The sequence below is a fragment of the Pagrus pagrus genome, assembly GCF_965226575.1.
Source record: "Pagrus pagrus genome assembly, chromosome: 21".
NCBI lineage: Eukaryota > Metazoa > Chordata > Actinopteri > Spariformes > Sparidae > Pagrus > Pagrus pagrus.
This window is the reverse complement of record NC_140208.1, coordinates 24,074,124-24,099,612: the sequence shown is the minus strand read 5'-3', so window position 1 is coordinate 24,099,612 and position 25,489 is coordinate 24,074,124. Positions and strand designations below refer to the sequence as shown.

The 25,489-nt window shown below is 40.3% G+C and overlaps 1 protein-coding gene across 7 annotated transcripts in view; it reads right to left on the bottom strand.

Moving 5' to 3' along the window:
* LOC311250501 (CASK interacting protein 2) overlaps positions 1–25,489 on the bottom strand; it is a 61,338-nt gene that overhangs the window by 13,287 nt on the left and 22,562 nt on the right. For 2 of the 7 annotated variants that reach the window (XM_084342222.1, XM_084342228.1), the window contains 12 exons: positions 20,232–20,283; positions 16,012–16,109; positions 14,105–14,250; positions 13,429–13,524; positions 11,872–12,005; positions 6,811–6,919; positions 6,461–6,569; positions 6,180–6,274; positions 4,406–4,523; positions 2,332–2,460; positions 1,572–1,658; positions 278–405 (listed from right to left, as the gene is read on the bottom strand). In XM_084342222.1, the coding sequence (XP_084198348.1) occupies positions 278–405; positions 1,572–1,658; positions 2,332–2,460; positions 4,406–4,523; positions 6,180–6,274; positions 6,461–6,569; positions 6,811–6,919; positions 11,872–12,005; positions 13,429–13,524; positions 14,105–14,250; positions 16,012–16,109; positions 20,232–20,283 (1,301 nt within the window). Of the gene's footprint in view, positions 1–277; positions 406–1,571; positions 1,659–2,331; positions 2,461–4,405; positions 4,524–6,179; positions 6,275–6,460; positions 6,570–6,810; positions 6,920–11,871; positions 12,006–13,428; positions 13,525–14,104; positions 14,251–16,011; positions 16,110–20,220; positions 20,284–20,773; positions 20,820–24,803; positions 24,844–25,489 lie in introns of those variants that run through there. The other 5 variants (XM_084342227.1, XM_084342223.1, XM_084342226.1 and 2 more) reach the window with 5 other exon arrangements.

Sequence of the window (25,489 nt, the reverse complement as noted above, 5' to 3'; positions counted from 1 at the left end):
CAAAGAACAGTGAAACTCTAATTACTGACATGCACTATAAACAATATTCATTCATTGAAACAAGTCAGTTACAATAACAAAGTATGAGCAAACAAGAAATCTGTGCTCTTACATGTTGTAAATATCACAAGTAGCTTCAAAGTCATTCATAAAATGCATTAGAGAACTTTAATGAAAAGTTTTTGCAGGAGACAGCCTAATTAGACGTGGTAGTTAAGTACAGTTGCTTGACTTGCTCTTACTTGCATGTAATATCATTGGTATTTATAAGCCTAACCTTTCCGGTGTCAGAATTGTGGCGGTTTTGAGTCCCATTCTGTTTGTGACCGCTCTCTGAGCTCTGGCCACTACCAGCGCTGCGACTGCTGCCCACACTGCCCGCACTGCCAACACTGTTTCTGTCACCTGAGAGAGACAGAAGAAGCAGAAAACACAGAGAGAGAGACTGCAGTGTAAAATTAGACTTGCAGAGAACCTGATCAGGACAGAAAGCAAGTTTGTAAGGTGTAATTTGTAGGTAAACGTATGTGGTCTGAGGTTACTGCAAAATCCAATAACAATTTTAACAAGTCACTAGCAAGTCCTCTTTATCCTTAAAGGATAATTTCATATTAGGAAATACACTCACTTGTTTTCTTTACCAGGGATTATGAGAAGCTCGATATCACTTTATGTCTGTGTGCAAGTATGGGCTGGGAGGCTTTTAGCCTAGCTTAGCTTAGCATAGCAAAGCATAGCATAAAGACTGAGAGCAGGAGAAAACGGCTCTATAAACATTTTAAAAATAAGCCTTTTAACAGGTCTAATGCTTACTGTTTGTCTATGCTTTGTTCAACCCGTACATTATCAGACATTTAAGAATGACAATCCTTAACAAACAACAGTTTATATACATTGTACACTTACATTCCAGTTTGTGTACATATCAAACAATCAAGATACTGTACAATGTTGTAAGTGAGCTTTTATGCTAAAGCTAGGTTAATCAACTCCCGAGTGTAGCCCCATACCAAACACAGAGAGTTCAGATTCATATCAATCCTCTCATCTAACTTGAGAAAAGAAAGCAATTAGGTCTATTTAACAAAGTATCAATATTATTAATATTATATTTTAATTACTCCTTTCAGAAATGAAAAGGAGTTAAAGATAACATCTCTTAGCTTGAGAAAAACAAAACAAATGCCATGACACTAGATTAAATTACTTGGGATAATTGTTTTTCAAATTTTTGCTGTGCAGGCTTTCAGTGTGGCTGTAGCTTCACAGGCAATCTGTAAAAAAACCTGAGACAACCATCAGGGAAGGAGGGCTGCTCACTTACCACCATGTCCTGCTGTGAGACAATTTGTTTATGGTTACTGGATTATTTGAGGTGTGGGTAGCAGTGGGGGTGCACGGGCTTTGCAGGGTGGCATGGTAAGGTCAGGACTTGGGGATATAAAAGGATAAAGATGGGAATAAGCTTCCTTAGAGAGGCACAGTTTATCAGGATGGCTGGGATGGGATCTGGCCTACAGGTTCACACAGGGTGTGGGGGGTGGCAGGGGTAAGGGACCACACACCCTTACCAGTGGGAGAGCTCCTGAGGACCCAAATGTCCTGAGTGGGGCTAGCAGGACTAGCTGAGGCTGAGAGCTGACTGTCAGGTGGAGCACCTAACAAACACACACACACACTTTAGACACACAAAATACCACACTTACTGCAGCTAGGAGAGGATTTATCAAGCTGAGTACCAGAGGACTGACTGAGAGGAGACTAGGATCAGGGTGCTATTTGGGAGGGAATGTGAAACCGGGGAACACAGACAGAGAATGAAACCATGTGCCCCTGGGCACAGACGAGTAAAAGGTCCCCCAGACACCCAAACTGAAAGAGACAGAAAGACTACGAACAATGGTTGCTGTGTCTTTTGCTGTCATTTTGTGTACATATTCTGTCTCTTTGTAGTTGTTTTGTTTGTTTTTGTGGTCCTGTCGAGTCTATCTGTGGTTGTTTTTGTCTTTTTGCAGTCGTCTTTCATCTCTTTGTGTTTTGAATCTCTGGGGTCATTTAGTTTTTTTTGCCGTTTGTTTTTGTGGTCATTTTGCATCTGTTTGTGGTTGTCTGCTATCTCTTTGTAGTTGTTGTGCACCTTTCTCTAATTGTTTGATTGACTTTCAAATAAGACATGTTACCAGTCACTCATGTTACCTGTTACCTGTTACCCGTTACCTGTTAGCTATTCAGTTATCCATCCTTGTCTGGGAAGTCATGGATGTCGTGAACAGGTTGTGAACAGAAAGCAAACAGATGGGAGGAAGTTTGTAAGTGTGCGTGTGTATCTACCTGTGGGATCATAGCCATGGGTGTATGAGTCGTCAGTCTGAGGGCCGGGGCCGTGGCTTGAGGGAGGAGCTCTGGATGCAAAGTTTTGTCGTTGGCAAGGTATTGAGACTTGGCGGGACAAAGTGCCTCCTAGGGTCAGGGAGACAGGTTTGGGTTGACGCTGGCATGCATGAGTGAGGGAAAGAAGTTCATGTACATGCATGTGTGTTTGTCAGTTTGAGCTGCATGGTGCAGGTGGTGGAACAGGCTGGAAAGACTGCAACTAAAAGCACCTTTTTGAAGTCTGGTGATCACATTATGAACTTCATCTTGTATTCTTGTTTATTGAGTACGGAACAAGAGCTAAAAAGGGCCAAATACACCGTAAATCCCCTCTGGTGTTACATAACAGGCTGCTGAATGGGAGTGTAAGATCACCAGCGACGCTGAGAGGGCTTACTTTTCCTTTGTGTGTTGTTGGTCCACGGTTGCTGACACCATTGACATTATCACAGAGCTCAAGTACACACACACACACACACACACACACACACACACACACACACACACACACACACACACACACACACACACACACACACACACACACACACACACACACACACACACTCTGCTGAGTTTGCCTCCTGAGCAGAGAGCCTGTCACCGACTTAAAGTCAAACTCTCTTTCTCTTGTCTCTCCTCGCTCAAGCATGAGCAGACACACACACACACACACACACACACACACACACATACACACTCACTCACACACACACATATACACAGAGCACACAATATCCCAGCGTAGACCATGAAGGCTTTAGCACTGAGCTGACACTTTGCAATCTGGCCATAGTAATCCTATTAATGTGTCTTTTTGTGTGTGTGCATGTGTGTGTGTGTGTGCATGTGTGTGTGTGTGTGTGCGTGTTGCCTGGCTTGTTGAGGACCTACAGATGAAGTGTTTGAGCTTGTATGTGTGTGGATCTATGTCTGTTGCGGTTGTTGGACCCCTCACTAGTGTGCTCGTCCCGCTGTTTGAATGTCAATGGCTTTACAGCTGCAAAACAAGCATGGGGATCATATTCCTTTTATTCAAAGGGATTAAATCAGATGATTTACAAGCATGCTGAACCGTCCAGTGATGCCAACAAGACAGATCCTGCTTGTGTACAAGTGTGGAGACATATTCTTAGTCCAGATATAACCATTGCCCTGGGTTAAATTAGCCCTTTTAACACCACTCTGTCAGCTCAAGCATCAGCGTGCGTGGTCTTATCTGGCCCTGGGACAAAGTTACCATAGTCAGAGTATGATATAGTAAACATTACTGCCCCCAGCTACGAGTCTCTGTGCATTATGTATATATCAAGTACAGTACCCAAAACAAACTACACATGGCAGCTTCATTACATGCCCTGACAACCAGTACTCTTATGCTGCAATAACACAACCAGGCGCCAGGTTTCAGTGCCCCGTAGCTTTTGATTTAATGAAACTGTATTTAAGAATACTGACTATTTACTTGACTGGTGTAAAATCAAATGACCAAAATCAATAAAGAAAAAAGCCCAAGGAAATATGGTTAAAAAGAAAAAGGCAAAGGCAAATGGAACTCGAGATGCAAATAACATTTTCTCTGTCAATTAATCTGTTGGTTATTTTCTCTAGAAACATATTAGTTGTTTGGTCTTTAGAATGTCAGAAAAAATGTTGTCAGTGTTTCCTAAAGCACAAGATGTCATCCTCAAATATCTTGTTTTGTCCACAACCCAGTTTACTGTCAATGATTTTCACATTTAAGAATATCTATATTTAAATATGTATATATTAATATATATATATTTGCCCATGAATTAACCTGACAACTAACAGATTTATCTTTGCAGCTCTGAAGAGAACATTAAGACACCAGATATTCTTGAATCACACAACTGTTTTTATCATCTAGAATGAACTATCACGCTCAAAATAAAAAGAAAACATTCACATAAAGTATCTCAACTGTCTTTAGTACTGTACTTGAGTAAATGCACTGGGCTACTTTTCACAGTTTATGCCCATGTTGTGTGTGAGCTACTCGTTTGTCTACCTGCTCTTCTGCTGAGGACCTCCACCACTGAAGGGGGGAAGAAGCCCACCCGGTCCGTCCCCCGCTGGGTGTCATGGATGTGACCTTTCCAGCGACCGTCTGAGTGCTGCTCCAGGACCTGACACCAACAAATCATGAGCACGCTTCAGCGGAAATGCTTGTGTCACTGCAAGCAGCATTAGCCTCGCAACGATTCACAATCACATTTAGTCTAGTCTATGAAACATAAACAATCACGAACAAATGATTCAGTCATGTGAAGACTGAGAGTTTTGATTAGAGCTAAAACAAAGTGGCTGGAAAATCTGAAACTTTGTGGGGCTGCTTTCCAAACATTTTCGCCTGTCATCTGTACATCAACTTTAAGTGTGCATGTCATGTGTGTTACTCCTCCAGGCATACTTTTAAGTCCATAATGAGGGAGCCAATGAGCTGGAAATACACAGTCTATTCATTGTGAGTGTTAACAAAATGCCCTGAGAGGATAAAAACAAACACCTCTGCCTTCTGACAGGAAACCACACAACAACATACGAGTCCATACAGGATGCTGGGATGTCACCATATACTGTATGAAGATATCAAAATACACAGTAGTAAGCACATAAACACATGCAAAATGTGCTCACACATGAATTAGTGCAAACAGTGTGTGGGGGGAATGAGCAAACAAGTTGGTAATAAGAGAGTGACAGCAGCAAGTTTGTGCCTGTTTCTCTGCTGTGGTCTCCTGCTCAGGGTACACCAAATTACCCTGCAACATCCCACACAAATCCTAACAACAAGACTTCACTCACAACAGTCTTCATCATCTAATCCTTACACTGCCTGTGATTCCCCTCAAAATGAAAAGGCAGAGTTGAGCGGTTGCCAGCAGGTATAAAAAATTAATTCCAGCTCAATCGATTTTACAGTAGCTCCATTTTATGTAAATATAACAGTACACCCGGATGTTATAGTATTACAGTAATTCCTGCATGGTAACAAAGATCAACAAAACACAACAATCCTTTACTTAGGAAAGATGTAGCAAGGAGAGTTTATGGTTTTAATGAAAATACTTTTTTCAACACCAGCAGGGTTTTTTGAAGTGTTTCTGACATCCCTCATTCATCCATCTTGCAGAACTGATGAGCTTCTACGTATCTTTTTATATATGTATCAGTCTTGTTTAATTTACCACCATCTCCAATGACAAAAAATGTGCTTAATTTGCAGTGAGTGCACTGTGGTAATTAAAGAATGTAACATTTGGAGGGACCACACAGAGAAACACCAACTTTTCCACAAGATCACATCAGAGGGATGCTAAAGTGCAGTGTGTGATTGCATGTGCGTCATTAGAAATAACGAAAGGTTTAGCCTGCTGAAAATGTCTGGCATTTACAGGTTATAAAAACCGGCACAACTGAAGTTGTGATTTTGTTGTGCAGGCAGGTGATTAGGGGAGGAGCCAACGTCCATTTATGGCTAACTGTGCAAATCAGGCTTATGCTCATGGGCCCACAATGATAGAGATTTATGGATGCACTATCTATCTATCTATCTATCTATCTATCTATCTATCTATCTATCTATCAATCAATCAATCAACCAATCAACCATTCAATCAATAAAATTAATGCAGAATTCTTCTCATGAAAACTCTACTTAAAAACTATTCTTGGCAGAACTATCAAGAGTATACTAAAACAACTAGAGCAAAAATAGGAGAACTACCGAGTGAACCTATGATTAACTAGTAGACAGCCGTTAAAGAATCAAAAACAAATACCATAACAAGTTCCCCTGCCCGGAGGTTCAGAGCTGTTGGGTCGTGGAGGTTCCAGTAGTCCTTCACTGCTCTGACCTGGAGAGAGCTTGATGCCTCTGCACAGACACACAAAGACACAGACACATCATCAGGAGGCACAAATGTTGATGTTGATTCTATTTTGATCTCACTCTTTGCCATTAAGATGCCTTTCCCCCACTGTTTCCCATGCCTCTGTCTCAACCAAAAATCTAAATTTCATAAAACCATCAATGAAAAAATGTGGTTTAAGATGTACCAACCTCTCAGCAGCTGTTTGATTTCCCTGCTGGCTGTGGAAGTGGTGAACTGGTTGACGATGTCCAGAGCTGTCTGGTTGTATGTGTTGCGCATGTTCACATTGATGCCCGCCTGGACACACACACACACACACACACACACACATTTACACAGTTTCCAAACAAACCCTCCCTCGAATGCCTCCCTCCTTGATTAAAGAATAACACTGGAGTTGTAGTGTGAAGTCAAGTAAGTTTTAAATAATCTTTCCAGCTACACCTTCAATACAAAAACATCAGTGTCAGCCTTCTAAATCCCATCTCAGCCGAACTGAAATATCATATATCGTATATATTATATCGTCTTTGCTTACATCAAGCAACAGCCGCACAACTTCAGTCTTGCCATAGAGGGCGGCCTCGTGCAGAGACGTCCCAGCTTTGGTGGCTCTGTTGATGTCAATGCCAGCTTTGAGCAGCAACCTAGGAAATCAAAGCAGAAACACTCATGTAAAGCTGCAGGCAATACTGAGAAACAGATTCATCCATTCAACTGTTACAGACATCTGTACCATCTCATTAAGCCATATACCCCCCACTCATCCACCCACACACACGCACACACACACAAGTTGTCAAATATGTCTCTGGCTCTGTAGGAATGCTGATGGCGTCGGATCCAGAGAGCGGTGCAGGAGAAAGAGGAGGAGGTGCTCAGTTTGCTGTGTGAAGGTTGAGTCAGGTTTGGAAGAAGTAAACAACACTAAAGCACTGCTGTAAGATATTAACTGGAGTCATGTGCATGGTGTTTTCTGAATGTTAACCCACTCCATGAACATTCTTGGCACCAATGTGTCCAGTGGACGCAACACTTCTGCATCTGCATTCTTTGTTAGAGCATGTTTCCTTTCAACTCAAGTCAACCAAGTTCAGGTTTGACAAAATAAAAAACATTGATTACAGTCTGTACAACTACAATAAGGGACAAGTCAATATTATAAAAATAAAGTCATGGAGAGTAGGGGTTTGACGGTACACAGCAGTCACGGTTCGGCTCTGTTTTGGGGTCGCAGTGGGTATGAGTTCAGTAAAATGGAGAAAAGCAATCAGAATGGTTATAATCTCGCCTAATAGTAACAATAAAGTGACCACAATGGAATATGAAAATAAAAATATTTTAATGTAACAACTTTATTCTTGAAATATAATAAAAACATTTTTCTCAAGAAAAGAATCTTTTGGCCTTGATGTTAGACTGTTTGATTCCTCTGACTACTACAGAAAAGGGGTGGGAATCACACAGTAACTCACAATACAATACTATCACAATACGTTGTCCATGGTATGACGATTTGTTACCCATGATAATGATAACAATAACAATGTGAAACTACTACGACAAAAGTTTACTCCACAAAGACTCATACAGTAGTGACTCTGGTAAGTCAAATCATCAGGGGAATCTGTTTAGAGTGCCTGCATGTTTTAATAGAAATGTCGATATTTGGTGCCAGTGTAATGATAATCGTATCACAAGAGGAAGCAACACGATATATATTGCCATATCGATATTTTTTCCCACCCCTATGACAGAAACGACTGTATTAAAATTTTCAAAACTGAAGCAGTGGCAAAGATGTTAACTCCTGTGGTTTGAGCTGACTGTGGGTAAAAAGCTTAATGGTGACTTGGGAAATGTGAATGCTGCTGACAAACACTCTTGACTTGACGGCATCACACTAAGTGGGACACCACAGGAGGGTTGGACAGACAGGAGAAATATTAAACCGTGCAGTCTGATGAAAAAGGGAGCCTGAAGTGAACCCATTGTAACCGGCACCTTCTTCCTTTACTCAGCAGCAACAGTTTTAATCATGCTATGAAACCTTGAGAATGCTGAATATCTGAAAACTGTCATAACGCTTAGACTTCCACATCTCTGTCCTGCTGATAAGCAGTTGGTTTACTCTCATATCCTCAACATAAACTGCAATGCATGGATACAGAAAGTGCAGAATATCAAAGGGCAAAGGCTGTCAACATCAAATTCATTCTTCAGAGTGACTTTGTTTTAAATAACTTTTTATACTCATTACTGTTGTATATATATATATATATATATATATATATATATATATATATATATACATATATATATATAAATATATATACATATATATATATAAAAATATATAAACAATACTAAATCAACAACACAATTCTTCATATATTCCATAAGACAACATCTTTTCTCCTGGTTGTCCTCAGGCAAATGTTTGCAGCTCCAGTTCGAATCAGACCTAGAAAGCTTCTTCAGATATACAAAAAGGAGGTGCTATAAGACGTCTGCTGTATAAGTATGGCACTCTATGAAGAGACATAAATCCCTTAGTAGGAGATCAAAGGCAAATTCTGCTGAGTAAACTCCTGTGCTAATGCAGCGTGTTTTTTGTATTTCCATTTGTGTTGAAAGCTTGCCTTTTCTCCCCCATGTCTGAAGGAGAGAGGAGGATGGAGAGGGTATTGCAAAAGAGATCTGATCATTTCAGGTGGGAATCATTTGCAGAACCTCTGAGAGGCAGGGTGGAGTTACTTGGCTAAGTACACACATATTTACACAGATATGCTGGCATAAAAAAACACATTGAGCCACTCTAGGGTATGTTCTGAATTTGTGAAGTCACTGGGGTTAAATATCACTACAGTATATAGAGATTATTATTGGTTTTGCTTTCTGTTGCTACCTGAAGAGAAATGTTTATCTTTATGCATCTGTGAATTAAGAACTGACACACATATTTGCCGTCAGGGCCCCTCGACTTTGGGACAACCTACCTGAGGAGATAAGGCTTGCAGAATCAGTAACTTCTGTTAAATCACTTCTTAAAACCCACTCTTATAGACTTGCTTAGGGGGGAGTCACCCTTTTTAAATTGATTTTTCATCTTTCTATCTTTTCATTGCAATTATTGCTCTTAGTCTATTTATCTGTTTTTAATTTCTCTCATGTGGTGTCTTTTTCTCACCCTCCTTTACTGCTTTATTTGTTTACTTTTCATCTATTTATAATCTTTTATTATTTTTAATGCTCTTTATCTTTTAAGCTGTTTTTAACTCTTCCGATGTGTCGTCCTTTAGTAATTTTATTCTTTTTATTTATCTTTCTTTTTCTGTGATTTTGGCTGCTTTATCACTTTTATTCCTTTTAAATTTAACTACACATATTGTTTCCTGCTTTTGTTTGTTTGTCAAAGCACTTTGTAAACTATGTCTTTGAAAAGTGCTATGTCAATAAAGTTTATTATCATCATCATCATCATGATCATCATCATCATCATCATTATTATTATATGGTATTTTGTGTAGTATTAGTGCAGCGTAGTGTAGCAATGGTAGCAGCACTAATGGTAATTGCAGTGGTTCTGTACTAACTGTACAAGTAACTGTAGCAGCACAAGCTGTACTGTTAGTAGCAGTGTTGGGGCTGACACCTTACAAAGTAACATGTTGTGCATGTCCTCAAATTCTAATGTGACACATCTGCAAGAATGCATGTTGTCTATGTGAACGTAACGTGTTTCAGTGGTTTTACTAGCAGTGATGGAAGCAATGGTGGTAGCAATAGTAGCAGCAATAGCCATTTAAATAACAGCCATAGCAGGGATAGAAGTAGCAATTATAGTATTAGCATTAGTAGCAGGGATAGAAGTAGCATTAGAATAGCAGAGGTTGTTGCAGCAGTAATACCGGAGGTAGTTGTAGTAGTAGTAGTAGTAGTAGTAGCAGTAGTAGTAGGAGTAGTAGTAGGAGTAGTAGAAGAAGTAGTTATGGTAGTAGCAGGAACAGTAGCAGTAGTAGCAGAAGAAGCTGCACCGCAAAAGTAATAATGATTGATGCAGCAGTAGTGCAAATTGTCGCAGTAGTAATAGTGGTAGAATAAGCACTAGAAGCAGTAGCAGTCACATCAGAGGTAGCAGCATCAGTAGTACTAGTAGTTCTTGTAGAAGCAGTGTTTGCACAAGTAACAGTAGCAGTGATAGTCATAGCAGTGGTGGCAATAGAATTAAAGGGTTGTAGCAGCAGTAATAGTACAGTGTAAGGGTTATGTGATATGGTCCTAAACTAACCACTTCAATTTTAGGCTATAACGCAATACACAATATACTGTATATGACAATATTTTGAAATCTCCTCTAAAGCACTTCATAAATGCTAGGACTGGGGGACACAATGAAAACATCACAATATTTTTTACCATATACCTTAATACTGATATTGTAACAATATTGTCAGGATATTGGTACTACAAAATATTAACAGAATACATTTTTTGATATATAATCATGAGTAATGTGGATATAATGAGTGGGTGAAAGCAAGTATTAGAGTAAGTAGAAGTTCATAAAATGACATCACATTGTGCATTTACATAAATATATAACACAGGCATATGCACACAGATCCATCTAGTGTATATAGTAGTTCTATTCTATTCTACCTCATCTATTTGAGTATATTTTTGTTTTATTCTTTTTAATTTTTCTCAATTCCTACCTCACATTGCTATATTTTGTATTGTTTGTTTGTTCCGTTTTGCTGTTGTGCCAAATTGAATCTCTTCTACAGGGATCAATAAAGGTACATCTTATCTTATCTTAATGGTAGTAGCAGAACTAGTAGTCGTAGTAAACCTAGTTGCAGTTCTCATAAAAGTGGTAGAAGTAGCAGTTTTAGCAACAGAAGCAGCAATAGGGATAGCAGCTGTAGCAACACAGATTGTGACCTTTAGTCGCATTTACCATTTTTGGCAATGCCATGACTACATTTTATAACTTGTAGCAACAGTGCTAGTTGTAAATTTGCTCCCCATGATTTTCTTTTTTAAGAATCATCTTTGAATATTGCGTAAAACACCAGAAGCAGGGTTTCCGCTGATAACGTTTTGCGAAGGCACCAGAGAAAAAAATAAATAAATACAAATAAAATCACTCAAGAAAACAAAACCTTCCATAATCAATCATCTTCAGATGGAGAGTTAAATGCAAAAAATATGAATGTGTTGCTCTGCATGACAATTTAAGTGGTGCTCCTACATTTCTTGCAGGTTGTAAGATTTTAAATAGGGACCATGTGCTACTAGTGGAAACAGTGAGTCTGAAGCCCTGTGATAGTAATAGCAACATTGGCAGTAGCCTTCGTGATGATAGTAGTAGTTTTAGTGGTAGTAATTGAAGTTCTGGCATTAGTAGCATTAGCAGAAGCTGAGGTATGAGCATAGCAGCAGGAGATAAGAGCTGTATTGTAGCAGTAGCAGCAGTAGTTGCTGTTTTTAAAGTCGACAGAAGCTGCTGGGAAGATGAAAGGATAATAGAAATAGACATGTGACAGAATTCTGTTACAGAACATTTCAACATTGCTCCCCACTGTGATCTTACTTGATGATGTCTTTGTGTCCATTCCTGGCTGCCAGGTGGAGGGGGGTGGTGGTTGGAGAGTCAAGGTGGTCGTGACCCCCCTCCCCTTCTAACAGCGCTGCCACCATGTTACTGCTTAACAGCAACTGAGCCACCTAAAGAGAAATCCAAGACACCAAAATGAAGATGAAGGGTGGGTTTTGAAATCGTAAGAGTGGCAGAATCAGGACAAGAATTACAGCATTAGCAATACTTAAATATATATGCAAAGTCAAGCTACCTGAGGTTGTGCAGTAAAAATATATGGATTGAAATAATATATACATGGTGACTTATATATAGGGTCACGCTAGTACACGGAGGCTTATCCACAACTAAGCAGCTGTCTATAGATACCACAGCCTCCAATCGCACAGAGTCACTCACAAAGTCTGCGTGTCACACAACAGCCTGAAGCCTTCTATTCTTTCACAGCTAAACTGCAACTCAGACTAGACGAGGGAACATTTAACAGGCATAGGGAGTGTGTGTGTGTCTAATTCTGAATTACAGGCCCAGCTATACATCTCACAGCCAGGCTTATCCAGCGATGTGACAGAGAAACAGTAAAACACAGTGCAATGCGCAATCCTTTTAACGTTACAGTGTGCGTGTGTCCAAATAGAGCCACTGAAGCCTATTTTCCTTTCGTTCAGACAAGCTTAAATTAGCTGGGTCACTTCATCTAAGCCATGTTCATGTTTGACACCCCATCCCAAAAGGGCAAAAAGGGCCAAATAGGGCGTTTTCATATACAGATAATTGGATTGGAATGACTAAATGAATAAAGCAAATCACAACATGGAGGTTTAGTCTCTTAGGCGAAATGTCTTGACAACTTTTAGATGGATTGGCATGAAAATTGGAACATATATCCACAGTCCCCACAGGATGAATCCTTCAAATATTGGTGATCCCCTGACTTTTACTCTACCGCCACCAGTAGATCAACCTACATTTATCCTGTAAAACAAAGATTCAAATAAGAACTCAAAGATTGGCACAAAATCTGATACAGACAGTTTATGGGTTCTCAGAATTTGGTGATCCCCCAACTTTCCCTTTAGCATCACCATGGGGTGATATGGACATTTGTGGTTTTGAGGGAAATTCAGAACAACTGTTGGGTGGATGGCAATCAAATCTGATAGAGACATCCATATCCCTCCCAGGACAACATTGTAATAACTTTAATGATACCCAAACTTTTCATCTAACCTGATAAGTCTTTTGTCCAAGACCATGGTCAGATAACCAGCTACTAGTCCTGCTGGAAAAGGAAATCTGATTCTGATTTCCCTCTCTAGTGTATGGTTAATACATCTTGCCTATAGGTTTTAAAGACTAGAGCAGATACATTTGTACTGATGATGCCAACGATGGCAGAAATAATGACAGAACAAAATGTCCATGTACAATTATGTCATCTTGAGTGCTACAAATAAACAAATTGTGTCACATCTGATCAACATCATGCTGAAGGTGGATAATACATTGACGTTCATAGATATATATTTGATCACACACATATTTTCCTACCTTCAGTCTCCCAAACTCGCAGGCCAGATCTAGAGGAGTCTTCTTGGCCTTGTTCATCAGGCAGGGATTAGACTGGTGCTGCAGCAACATCTCAGACTGAGAGAGAAAGGGAGAAAGTGATATCACCTCATGTATTATGTACGTGCACTCACCTGCCAGTCATCCCACACATTCTGTGAGTGTGTGTTGATGTTTTGTCTTTGAACAGAGGAGAGAAACATATGATAGCTCTAGTGCGGCCTCTGTTCAGGATTGTCTTCATTGTGTTTGATGGTGTTGTACTGATGAGGTCAGGCCTCAATATGGGTTATATGACAGGAAAAAGTGTGTGCATGTCCATGATATGTGTATGTACCTATTAACACATTCCAGGAGCCAAACGGAAGAGGCCTTTAGGTAAGGAATGTGTGCGTTCACTGCCTCCAGACTCTTGTGAAAAAACCTGTGTCATGGCATTAATGGCATTACTGGTATTGTTGGTGGACAATACAGGTTGAGTCACAAAGGGGATAGATTTCAGTGAAATGGGAGGACTTGTAATGCCTTGGAACTTTGCCTTTGGCAAGTGAGGTGTGTGTGTGTGTGTGTGTGTGTGTGTGTGTGTGTGTGTGTGTGTGTGTGTGTGTGTGTGTGTGTGTGTGTGTGTGTGTGTGTGTGTGCGTGTGCGTGTACCCACCACCTCATAGTGTCCATACTGGGCAGAGAGATGTAACGGTATCTGTCCATCATGGGAAGGGGAGTTGACTGAAGCTCCAGCTCTCAGCAACAATAAGACAGAGTCTGCTTTACCTTGCCATGCTGCATAGTGCAGGGGGCGCATGCCTACAGACAGAAACATGAGTGAGGGATGGAGCCAATGAGAGGGGAACGAAGAGGAGATGAGAATAAAGATGCACTACTATTTTTACATGTCAAAGTCATTCAATAGTCATGAGAAGTATTATTCAGTGTCTTCTGTGTTGAGTCTGAAAATATAACCTGATGATATAGTGATGTCATCATGGTCATCAAGTTTTAACATAAAGTCTGTCATGGTTAACCAGCAAAAAGAGAGAAGAAAAACTTCTCGTTTGATCTTGTTTTCTTTTAACCCATATTAGGGACTTAAAGTCAGAACATCTTGGCCTTCGCAGATTTGATTTTTAACATTCTTTTTTAAAATCTGCCTCTGGCAAGTCATCAAACTTTATAGTGTAAGTGTAAGTATTAGTATAAGGGCCCTGACAGACAAGGCCGACGGTCGCCGTCTGCAATTGTCGGGCTGTCTGTGAGCATCTGTGGCCCTAGTTTTTGCAGTGTGTGCCGCACCATTGGCAGTTTTTTCGGACAATGGAGCAGGTAGGACTGGTGACGGAGTCTGTGGTGGGTAAAATCACTCTGAATATTCATCTAAGCAAATAAGTGCACAAAACTTGAGCATGTTGCTGTATTGATGATTTCACCCATTTAGTGTGATTTGTCCTTATTTTACCACCTTCGTCTCTTCACCAATTCCATTTGCAATTTCCATTTGTATCTGACATGACATCGATTAGAAATGGCTGTATTAGCTGTTGTTAAAAAAAACACTGTTTTATTATAGCACAAGTTTGTAAAAATGAACTTTTCCATGATATTCAAATTTTTTGAGATGCACCTGTATATGTATCAAATAACAAAGTTTAGAAAGTGTGTTCGTGGAAATAACAAAATACCAGAAACTTAGTTTATGTGTGGTTAATAGTGTATGGTTAATACATCTTGCCTATGGGTTTTAAAGACTAGAGCAGATACGTTTGTACTGATGATGCCAACGAGAAATAATGACCAAAATATCCATGTACAATTATGTCATATTGAATGCTACAAATAAACAAATTGTGTCACATCTGATCAAGATCATGCTGAAGGTGGATAATACATTAATGTTCATAGATATAAATATGATACAGATGGTCTGTCATGTCCGCAGCCTTCCAATTTCCTTTTTTAAATAACAAATACAGACTACCACCACCTGTTGGTATGGAGAGTCATTTCCTCTCACAGAGTCGAGAACATACAGTGTATGATCTATATCACAACACCTGTGCTAATTGTTCTTTATAAACCTTGACTAGTTCTTCCGACAGGACAGAATGTGCTATGACTGACAAATGCCACAACACTATGTGATGCCACTTAACATGCATGAGATCCTGAATTCCCAAACTGACAACCCAGCAGGAAGCACCAAGAGGTAAATTCAACCTTCAAAACGGTTCTGAGGAATCTATAGCTGACCTCAGTTATGAGCACTACATGCCTCTGGTCTCAGCAGCTGCCACTCCCGCACAAATTCTACTAGATCTGTTCCGCTTGGAGTCTGAGGTTATTTGCTGTAGCACTTCTGTCACTGCATGGCAGACGAACTTCAAAGTGAATCATATTTATTCATATGGGTCAAATTTATTTCTAGCTGAGAGTATCAGAAAGCTGTAGAGGAAGCTTCAGGCTCAATTTAACCCAGAGTGACTTCCCGAACGTGAAAATTTGTTTTCTAAAATGTGGGGTTTGTCTAGTGACACTGGTTTAGCTGGTAAAGCTGTTCTGCCATCATGATACCGTTGATGTCCTTGATATCCACCGTGGCCTGGGCCTCCAGCAACAGAGACAGCAGCTCCGTGGTGCCCGTCAGAGCGGCATGGTGCAGCGCTGAGAAGCTGTGGGCAAGAGACAGAAAGAGAGAAAGAGAAGGAAGGGTAGGTTGGGTCAAGGAGGAGCACGAAGGGGACGAGACAAGGAGATGAGATGGGTTATAAATCATACTGATGACTTTGCAGCAGGTGAGCCATTTTTAAAACTCGGGAATGAGATGAGATGTGTGTGTGTGTGTGTGTGTCTGTGTGCGTGTGTCTGTTTGTGCGTGTTTGTGATCCCAAAATCATCAAAACTCCAGACTGAGATGTGTGTTTGAGTGTGTGCAATCCCATTACAAACTGCAGCCTCAGATAAGAATTTATGTGTGTTTTTACGAGTGTGCTTCCCCATCCACCCATCAACATTTCAGAATGAGAAGAGGTGCGTGACGTGTGTGTCTGTGTGTATGCAGCACGCGTCATCACAACTATAGTCTAAGATCAGAAGCGATGTGTGTTGTGTGTGCTCCCAAGTCAAAACTGCAGATTGGAATAGGAATCATCTGCATGTGGATGCATGAATGTGTGTAACTTCATCGAGTTTCAGAAATGAAATGTATGTGTTTGTCAGGTCTCGGTATATTCCACAGAGGGAGAAATTAAAGGCATAAATTCTTGGCGATGAGTTTTGCTTTTGCTCGGGGCCACACAAACACAGTGAGTGTTCCAGAGGAGGTGACCCTCGGAGGAAACACTCGAGAAGAGTGCGAGCTGGAACATGTGGGGATAAAATAACAACTACAGTACAGAGGGCTTTCAGGTGATTTCACACAGCCTCAGGCACTCATGGTGGGAGCCCAGAGCTCTTGGGCACCAGTGCCAATAAATAGCCAGGGTGTCTTTGGAAAGAGAACAAACTGTAGTGGAGTCTCATTGTTTTTTATTTTTACCATAAAACACCAAGGTCTAACACCTATGCTGACTGCATATATTTCCTCTTATTTATTTAATATTAACCTGATAAATTGTTCGGCAGTTGTCCATCATTTGTTTAGGTAAAACATCACACCTCAGAAAGTAAACTCTTGTATCATAAGATTCTACCCATTTTACCTTTAATATTGGCCATTTGAGAAAACCTTCAGTATTTTTAGTCTGTTAGCTAACATTGGGTTTGACTTAGTCTTTGCTGAATCAAGAAGCTGGCTCCCTTTCAACCAGGGGAAATCACAACAGAAATGACCAATTACCAAAAACTTCGAAAGCTGACAGGCTAAACTGCTCAAGTTTAAGTTCAATTCAGAGGATCACAACTTGTCACCAACATGCCTATTGGCCATTCACATCTCTGGAGATTGAGGTATACTTTCTACAGAAGAAAGGTTGCAAGTAAAACTAGTGACCATCTTGCATTGGGATTACACCAGCCACAATGCTTAATTAGTGTGTAAAATGTAACACACATGACATGAGAGTAGTGAGTTTGGCGAAACAGGAGAACTCTACTACTGCTCTACTCAACTTTCTTCAATATGTCTAACAATCCTTGCATGGTCAACTTTTTACCTATGTTAGTATCAACATGTGTTTTGCTGAAATATTCCTTAGTCTGGAACAAGAAGTGCACATTACACATGGGACACTTGCACCACACACACCGATTTGGTGTCGTTGCTGGTGTGATCCCATCGCAAGATGACAATACTTGAATCTGCATACAGTCACTGTGCTCAGCTGTTCATCAAGAAAAAGTTCCAGCAAGCAACCATCTCTAAAACCACAATTAGTTTCTTACATTTCTGTATTTGTATGTAGCAAACCGGCAAGATAAAATGTGATTATTAGTGAGAGGGGTTTTCACTTTGGAGAGAGCCAAGCTATACATATCCCCTACTCCCACTCTAGTTGTAAGTTATATTTCATATCTTCCACTCTGAATATGACTACATGCTGTCGCAATTACCTAATTTCCCTACAGGTAGCTCATAACTGTGCATGTAAATCCAGAGCTAACACACCAGGTGATGATTGCCTCGTGACATTTGAGTTATCCAGGATCACCAATGTCCGGTTGGTGAAGCCAGCCCAAATAAAGCCTGACTAAAGGGACCACAATATGTGATACTCTGTGAGGCCAGACAAGTCAGAGATGATCAGGTTTAGACATCAGTATGTGCTCATATGACATCTGAGGGATCTCCAGACTGTGAAGTGGCTTATCTTATCAGTTTCATTGTTTAGGCCTTCATGCCCAGCAGCCACACACACATTTATCCATCCATCTACTGTCCAACAAGACTGTACCTTGTCCAATCCTGAGTCAGTCCCAGCTACTTTCTACAAACACACACAAACACATTCTTCATCTCTCTCTCTCTGGGATGGTGTTGACTCAGTGACAAGTGACTGTTTGCTAGTCCTCCCCTCCCTTTTTCATTCCCTCTGCGCTTGTCTCATATATCACAAGTAACCCCTTCCTCTGTACCACACACACACACACACACACGCTCCATCATGGACATGTTTAATTTCAACACCCCTATTGTGTACCACCTCCCACTCACTGCATTCACACTGCATTGACCCTGCATGTAGACACACGTAGCAGGCCTAAGTCAACACTCACACATGTTGCATGTAGGCTAACATATATACAGGCACAGCAGCTTGCAGAGGGGGATTCTTTACATGTCTGATGGCCTACTTTGACGGATCTTGAAAGATAAATGTAAAGGATCATGACTAAACACCTTGAATAAAGTGTGTGCAAACAACAATTCTCAATCTAGGGAGGGTCTAGGTCTAAGGAGTTTTAGCGGCTTGATTCAGGTCTTTGAGGACATTTAAACACCAGCAACTCCAGCCAACATTAGTGGAGACAGCATTACACCAACCACAAACATGGGTTAGTCCTCATCTAAAAGCCTGTTCTTCTTTTAAAGTAAAATGAAACATACTGTTTGGAAATAACTACATCAAAACATAAATCTTACCTCTATGTTGCTTGTGCAAGTACGTAAGCTATGCGGCTAAACATGGTTGTTATGCTTTTTGACCATATCGTGCAGCCCTTATTCAGACCCACAATCCTCTGCGCAACGGAAGGTTCGTCACAGTATGTCTCACGAATATAAACAAAGAGACAAGACAGACATCACAATGAGGGATGAATGCACATTTAAGTGTCAGTTCCACGTTCTTTGTACTCTAATTCTCTCTAGCGAACTCTAATTTCATGCTAATGCTGTGATGGATATGGGAGCAAGAGGGTCAAAGTTCAAGGCATACTGTCACGACAAAGTAGTATGTCCCAATTGTATACATAGTATACGCAATAGCATGTACTTTGTAAGGGCAGCTGCAGTACGTTCTAAAAGTTAAAAGAAAAAGTATGCGATTTGATGTTTTTGGAGCCTTATTCCCTAAAGTGTATATTTGCCTTGTGAAAACAGTGAGCGAAAGCTGTAGCAACAGTAACCAAGGGGTCAATCAATCTGTTCACTCTGCTGCCGTCTGGCAAAAGATACAGAAGTGTCTGCTGCCATACCACCAGAGTACAGAGCAGTTTCTTTCCTCAAGCTGTGAGACTCCTGAACTCATCCTTGATTATTATTTATTCAATAGCCTGAATAGTTTGTTTTTTTGTGTGTAGCTCAGGGAATTACAATCCAACAAGAATTTCATTATACCATCTGGTGTTGCATAATGACATTAAATTAATCTTGAACCTTAAAGGCTTCACACACGGTCAACTACAACTACTATTTAGAGGTACACTTTATTCAACAAAGTTAATGAAGTTACAGGAGTATATGTAATACATTACTACACACCTATGAAAGCAGTTATACTGAATCTAACTGAATATTTACCACAGAATGAAGTATATTACTCTCTTACTTTCTACAGTTGTAGAATTTGAGTTGTTGTGTATTAGAAACAAATTCTTCATATCCTGTAATTTTCTACGCCTCTAATGGTGAGGCAATAACTCTGAAGGGCACTATACGTTGGGACATGTGGGTGTTTTTGTTGTGAGTCACACTGTGAAGACTGAAGACTTGCAGGAGGCAGCCACAGATCGGGCATTTTTTTAATCTGCATGTCAATCAAGACAGTGACTCTTCCACTGCATTCTTTAGGCTCGACTTCTGGCATATCTCACCGACTGACACACACACAAGCATGTACACACCCTTCTCTTACCCGTCTGAGTCTTGGTAGTTGATGTTGAGTCTCTTGGTGGAGCCCAGCAACTCTGGAAGAAGACAGAGATGGAAGGAGAGGAGAGGGAGGCAATGGAAAAAGACCATTAGTATTTATTTGGTGACACATTTCTCTTTCAACCAGTGCTCTCCAGAAATCCCTCCATCCCTGCAGGACCCTGCGTGTTTTTTTCACTAAAGTTTTTTTTTTCCTGCACTTCTCTCAATCATCGCTTCTTCCATCAAACAACCTGACAGCCCCGACAGGATGGGGAGCTTTCCTCACCCTCCTGCTGCCTCACCCTTCCTTCTTTCAGTGCGGCTGACACCCTCATGGCAGCCAAATGATTCATAAACAAATGATTCTGCCTCACAGAAATGTACTATTCCACCTCATTTACACTGTTATCTTATCATAGCTCTTTGGGATTGAAAGTGACAGTCATAAAACACAGCATGCCAGGATAAAACAAACATACATTTCTTTTTCCACAGCAGCAGTAGACAGTTCACAAGACTGGACAAGTTTTTTTTTTCACTCACCTTGAAACAGACAGAATGCTACTTGTCCCATGTCTTACTCATTCACTCTGTACTCCAAGAGGGAAGATACTTATTCTCACCATCTATTATCTTTAATTGAAAACCAGTTTCAAACTGGTTTACAAACCCAATCCCAGCAGTTACATAATGGAAATATTTTCCTTAGGAACCTCAAGAGACAGCTACAAAGCTGTCCCAAGTTTCCAATGGAAACATAGTTGCATCAATTTGGTATTAATTCAAAACCTTTACTGTGACAACACAAACTTCTTCTTCTTCTTCTTCTTCTTCATGCATAATCCTTTTATTCAAATCACTCCAATCAAATTTGGCCGTCATCCCAGTGCCCTTCTCGAACCTCAAAGCCTCATTCTGACTCAACATCCAGTCTTCAAATATCATGCATCCATCTCCATCTCATACGTCCATCTCCAGCCTCTAATGAGGGCTAGAAACTCTCCTCACACGGCTAAATATCCTGGGACGTCCTACAGCAGAGGTCTACTGTAAAAGCCCCTCTGTCCACCAAGACCCACACAGGAACCTGACTGCCAAGGCCTCTGAATACAGAACCATTCATTGCAGTCAATCTCTCTCACTGTTTTCTCCCACTTAGGTGTGGAAAATCACATAAGTGTGTGTGTGTGTGTGTGTGTGTGTGTGTGTGTGTGTGTACAGAGAAAGACAGAAATATTTCATATATTATATAATTTGTATCAGATATTCTGTCAATGCAATTTGTAAACATCTTTTTTTTCCCCGCCCCGTTTTTTTCTCAATATGGAAAGTTTTTCCTCACTCGAATCAAGGGTCTAAGGACAGAGGATGTAGTTCACTGTACAGATTGTAAAGCCCACTGAGGCAATGGGAAAAGTAGAGTTAGCGAGACGTTGAAGTTTCAGATATAACAGGAAATAGTCTTTGATAGCACCATTAGTGCTGAAAGGTCTGGTCAATGTATTTGATTAGTTGACAGCTATCATTGTAAACTGAATATCTGTTGGTGTTGGACTGCTGGTGAAACAGATCAAGCAATTTGAACATTTGACATTACCTCAGGCTGTGGGAAATGTCATGGACATATTTCACTATTTTTCTTACATTTTAGAAACTAGTAAATCAAAAAGATTATGGACAGATAAATTAAAGTGAAAATATCAGTAAGCTGCAGGCCCCTTACAGATATATACTTAGTGAAGGAATGTAGCCAAGTTCATTTATTCAAGTACAGTACTTAAATATAGATTTGAGGTACTAGATCTTTATACTTCTACTCCACTACATTTTAGAGGCAAATATCGCTCTTTTTACTCCAGTACATTTATTTGTTAACTTCAGTTATTAGTTACTTTGTAGATGGAATGCTGCATTAGAGCCAAAGCAGCACATTTTTAAATCAATATATTTTATCTGCTAATGGATTAAAAAAAAGAAAAGCTGATTCTGAAAAAAGCTCATTATCAGATCCCATAATCAGCCAGGCCAATAATCACTCAAAACTCAGAATGCAGTATATACTGCATACGCAGTAAACACAATGTGATGTGCGTATGTATAATTGTATTTTAATTGTACATTTGATATTCAAGTACATTCATTGCAGAAAGTTACTTTTGATACTTAAGTACACTTAATATCAGATACTTCAAGACTTTTAATCAAGTACTACTAGTATGGGTGACTTTCACTTTCACTTAAGTAATATATCAGCACAATAACTTTACTTCTACGCAATTTTGACTTTTGGGGACTTGTTTCAACACTGGAAACTAACATTGTCAAGAAAAACAGCGATAAAGCTCTGTGTTGCTAAATCAAACAAGGTGTCTGATTATTTCTGCAACTTTCCGAAACCGATGATCCAACAAGCTTATCCTCTCAGCAAAGCAATTGGTGAGAGTTGCAGAGGTTACAACCATTTCCATCGCTTTGCATGTGTACAAGTGAGAACCATATAAATGCCTTTACGGAGAGACGTGTTATCACATGTATTATATCTGTATTATAGCAGGTGACCTTCTCACATACTGTATTGCTGCAGGTGAAAGGTGAAATTTGATCTACGAAGGATTAATATTTGTAAAACTGTCTTCAAGCTGGGAAAAGTGATTTAAAAATCTGTAATGTCATCACAATGTAAAGTCTATGGGAAGAGCAGGAACTTGAGGATGGGGCCAGCTGGAGAAACTCTACTGTCCATACTCAGTGGGCTGCATAACCAGAAATTAAACCCGGAAGCTAGATACATCTTTTTAGGTGTATGCACCAAGCGTGCAATTCTCATTGGACTGAATAGGTGCCATCCTTGGGTCCAGGACCTAGTTCTATAATAAATCTACGGGCATACGGTGTGGAAGAGGGCCTGCTCACTCTGTCAGGCTCATTCAAAAAAGATAACAAAAACACAACGATTATTTGTTTCACGTGATTACACCAATGAAAATCTAAGTATGAATATAATATATTCAGTGTTTCCCCCCGAAAATGTGTTAGCAGAGGGTGAAGTAGGCCGGCTTCGTCGCATGAAGAAGCCTGCAATTTTTGGTTGTGTTTTTCGCTCCATTTGGCTGTGTACATTGCGAGAGAAAATCACATGCAAACGTCAAATGCCGCTGTTCGGACGCATCGCGCGATTCAGAGGCATTCGGACGTGTAAGCACATTTTAAAAAGTTTACTTTATTTCTATTATTATTATTTTAATACGTTCTGCAGAGAAGGGAGACTAGTGTCGGACACGGTTTGGAATGAAAGGGAGAAAACATGACAGAGTAACACGGCGAATATCGCTAGTATATAAGGTGGCCGCCTTAACAGGAAAGCGCTGCAGGAAACCCTGATATTCCCTTTCTGCCAAAAGATCCCTCTAAATCTTATGCACTGGACCTTTAAGTTTAAGTGTTTGAATAAAACTTGTGCAAAACACAAACAGGGTTACATCATCAAAAGAGGATGCTGAATAGCAGCAGTTGCAGCACAACAAAACTTCATGTGAAAAGGCTGTGCAGAAACTACCAGAATAAATATACCATATAAAACATAAGAATAAGAGAATATGAAGCAATTTGTGAATTCATAGCATATAAATGGGCTCCCACTGGAGCACTGATTAAATATTCAATTCTGTCTCTCTTTCTGGTTTATTGATGTTATTTTTCAGCTCAGAAAAGTCATAAAGGGAAAAATATTCCGATTTCCAGTGCAGTTGGGTTTATTGTGCATGAAACACAAAGGAACCCTTCAATGAAAGCACAAAGACATTTTTAAAAAATGATTTTGCTGCATTCCTGTAATATAACTAGTTGGTTAAATCCAATTATATTCCTGACTTCTACTAAACAGATACAATTCTACGATGTTCAAGGAACTTCATATAGGATGTCCCCCACTTCTTCTAGAGCTTATTGGATAAAGAAGGCATTCTCATTTCCATGGCTGGGAGATCAATTCCCACTAGAGGCTTCCATGTCAGAAATGCACACATTCACAGCCCTGCAGGGGGTTATGGAGGAAATGATCTACCAAATGGCAACATTAATGTGCGCAAACTGGGTACAGCTGTGATCACTTTAGATTAATCCTGTGAAGTTTGCATGCGGCCCTACAGTAGCACTGTTTCTGCTGAAGACTCACATGCATAAAAACAAGGGCCTGAAGGCACAAAAAGGCACATTGATAATGAGACAGATAGAGGGGTTGGGCGTTGGGCGGCTTGCCAAAACGGGGTCTAAACTGTCCCAACGGTATGGAAAGAACAGGGCCTTTCAGGAGTTCTAGTTACAACATGAGCCGGCATTCCTCACATAGCACACCCACCAGGCTATCCTACTCGCTCACTGTGTCTCTGACTATGTATCTACAAAACTGTCAACTCCCTTTTCTCCCTTCTGCTTTCCATCCCCTCCCTCCTTCCCTCTTCGCACAAAAGTAGTAGGGGGCTCCTTCGATCAATTAAATTACCAGCATGTTGACTCTCCAAATGTGTGTTTGTGAGTGTGTTTGCGTGTGTGCGTGTATGCCCCCATTCCTTACCCCTAGGAGTTGGTGTAAACAGATGTGTAGTAAATATCAAGCATTGTGCTTTCTTGCAGAGACAGGGAAATTACAGGCTTTGCTCCCTGCTGAGAGCTGATGTTCACAGAAACAGAAATTATTGTATGCTACGAGCCAGAGAGTTGACAGTGTGGAATCCCTCTATTGTTTTCTATGGTTACGACAAACAAAGCAAAGGAACTATGTGATGCTGTGTTTTGATTACCTTATCAGATGCATAAGCTATGCTCTGAACTGCTGTTGTTATGCTCCCTCTGCACCTTTCTCATAACAGCTAAAGCATCCTGGACAGAAGAAAGGGATCTTGGTGCTTTGATGTGGAGAACGTAGTTCACTGAACAGAAAGGGAACATTCAAAAGAGGAGGAGGAGGCGGCAAGAGGGAATGATGAATCTGCTGTACACCTCCATTCAGGTGAGATGAGGGAAATGTTTTTTTAGCATGTGTGTGTCAGGTGGGTAAACAACAAAACATGCAAAAGACTTTTTAAAACACTCGCTGCAAGATCAAACGAGTGTGCAAATAGCTCTGAACCTCTTCAGAGTAAGAACACAGAGACGGGAGCAAAACTGGATAATGTAAATATTAAAAAAAGACAACAAAAAAGCTGGTTTGCTTGTGTTTGTCTCCAACAAGACAGCAGCTGGCAGAGGCATGAGCTGCTT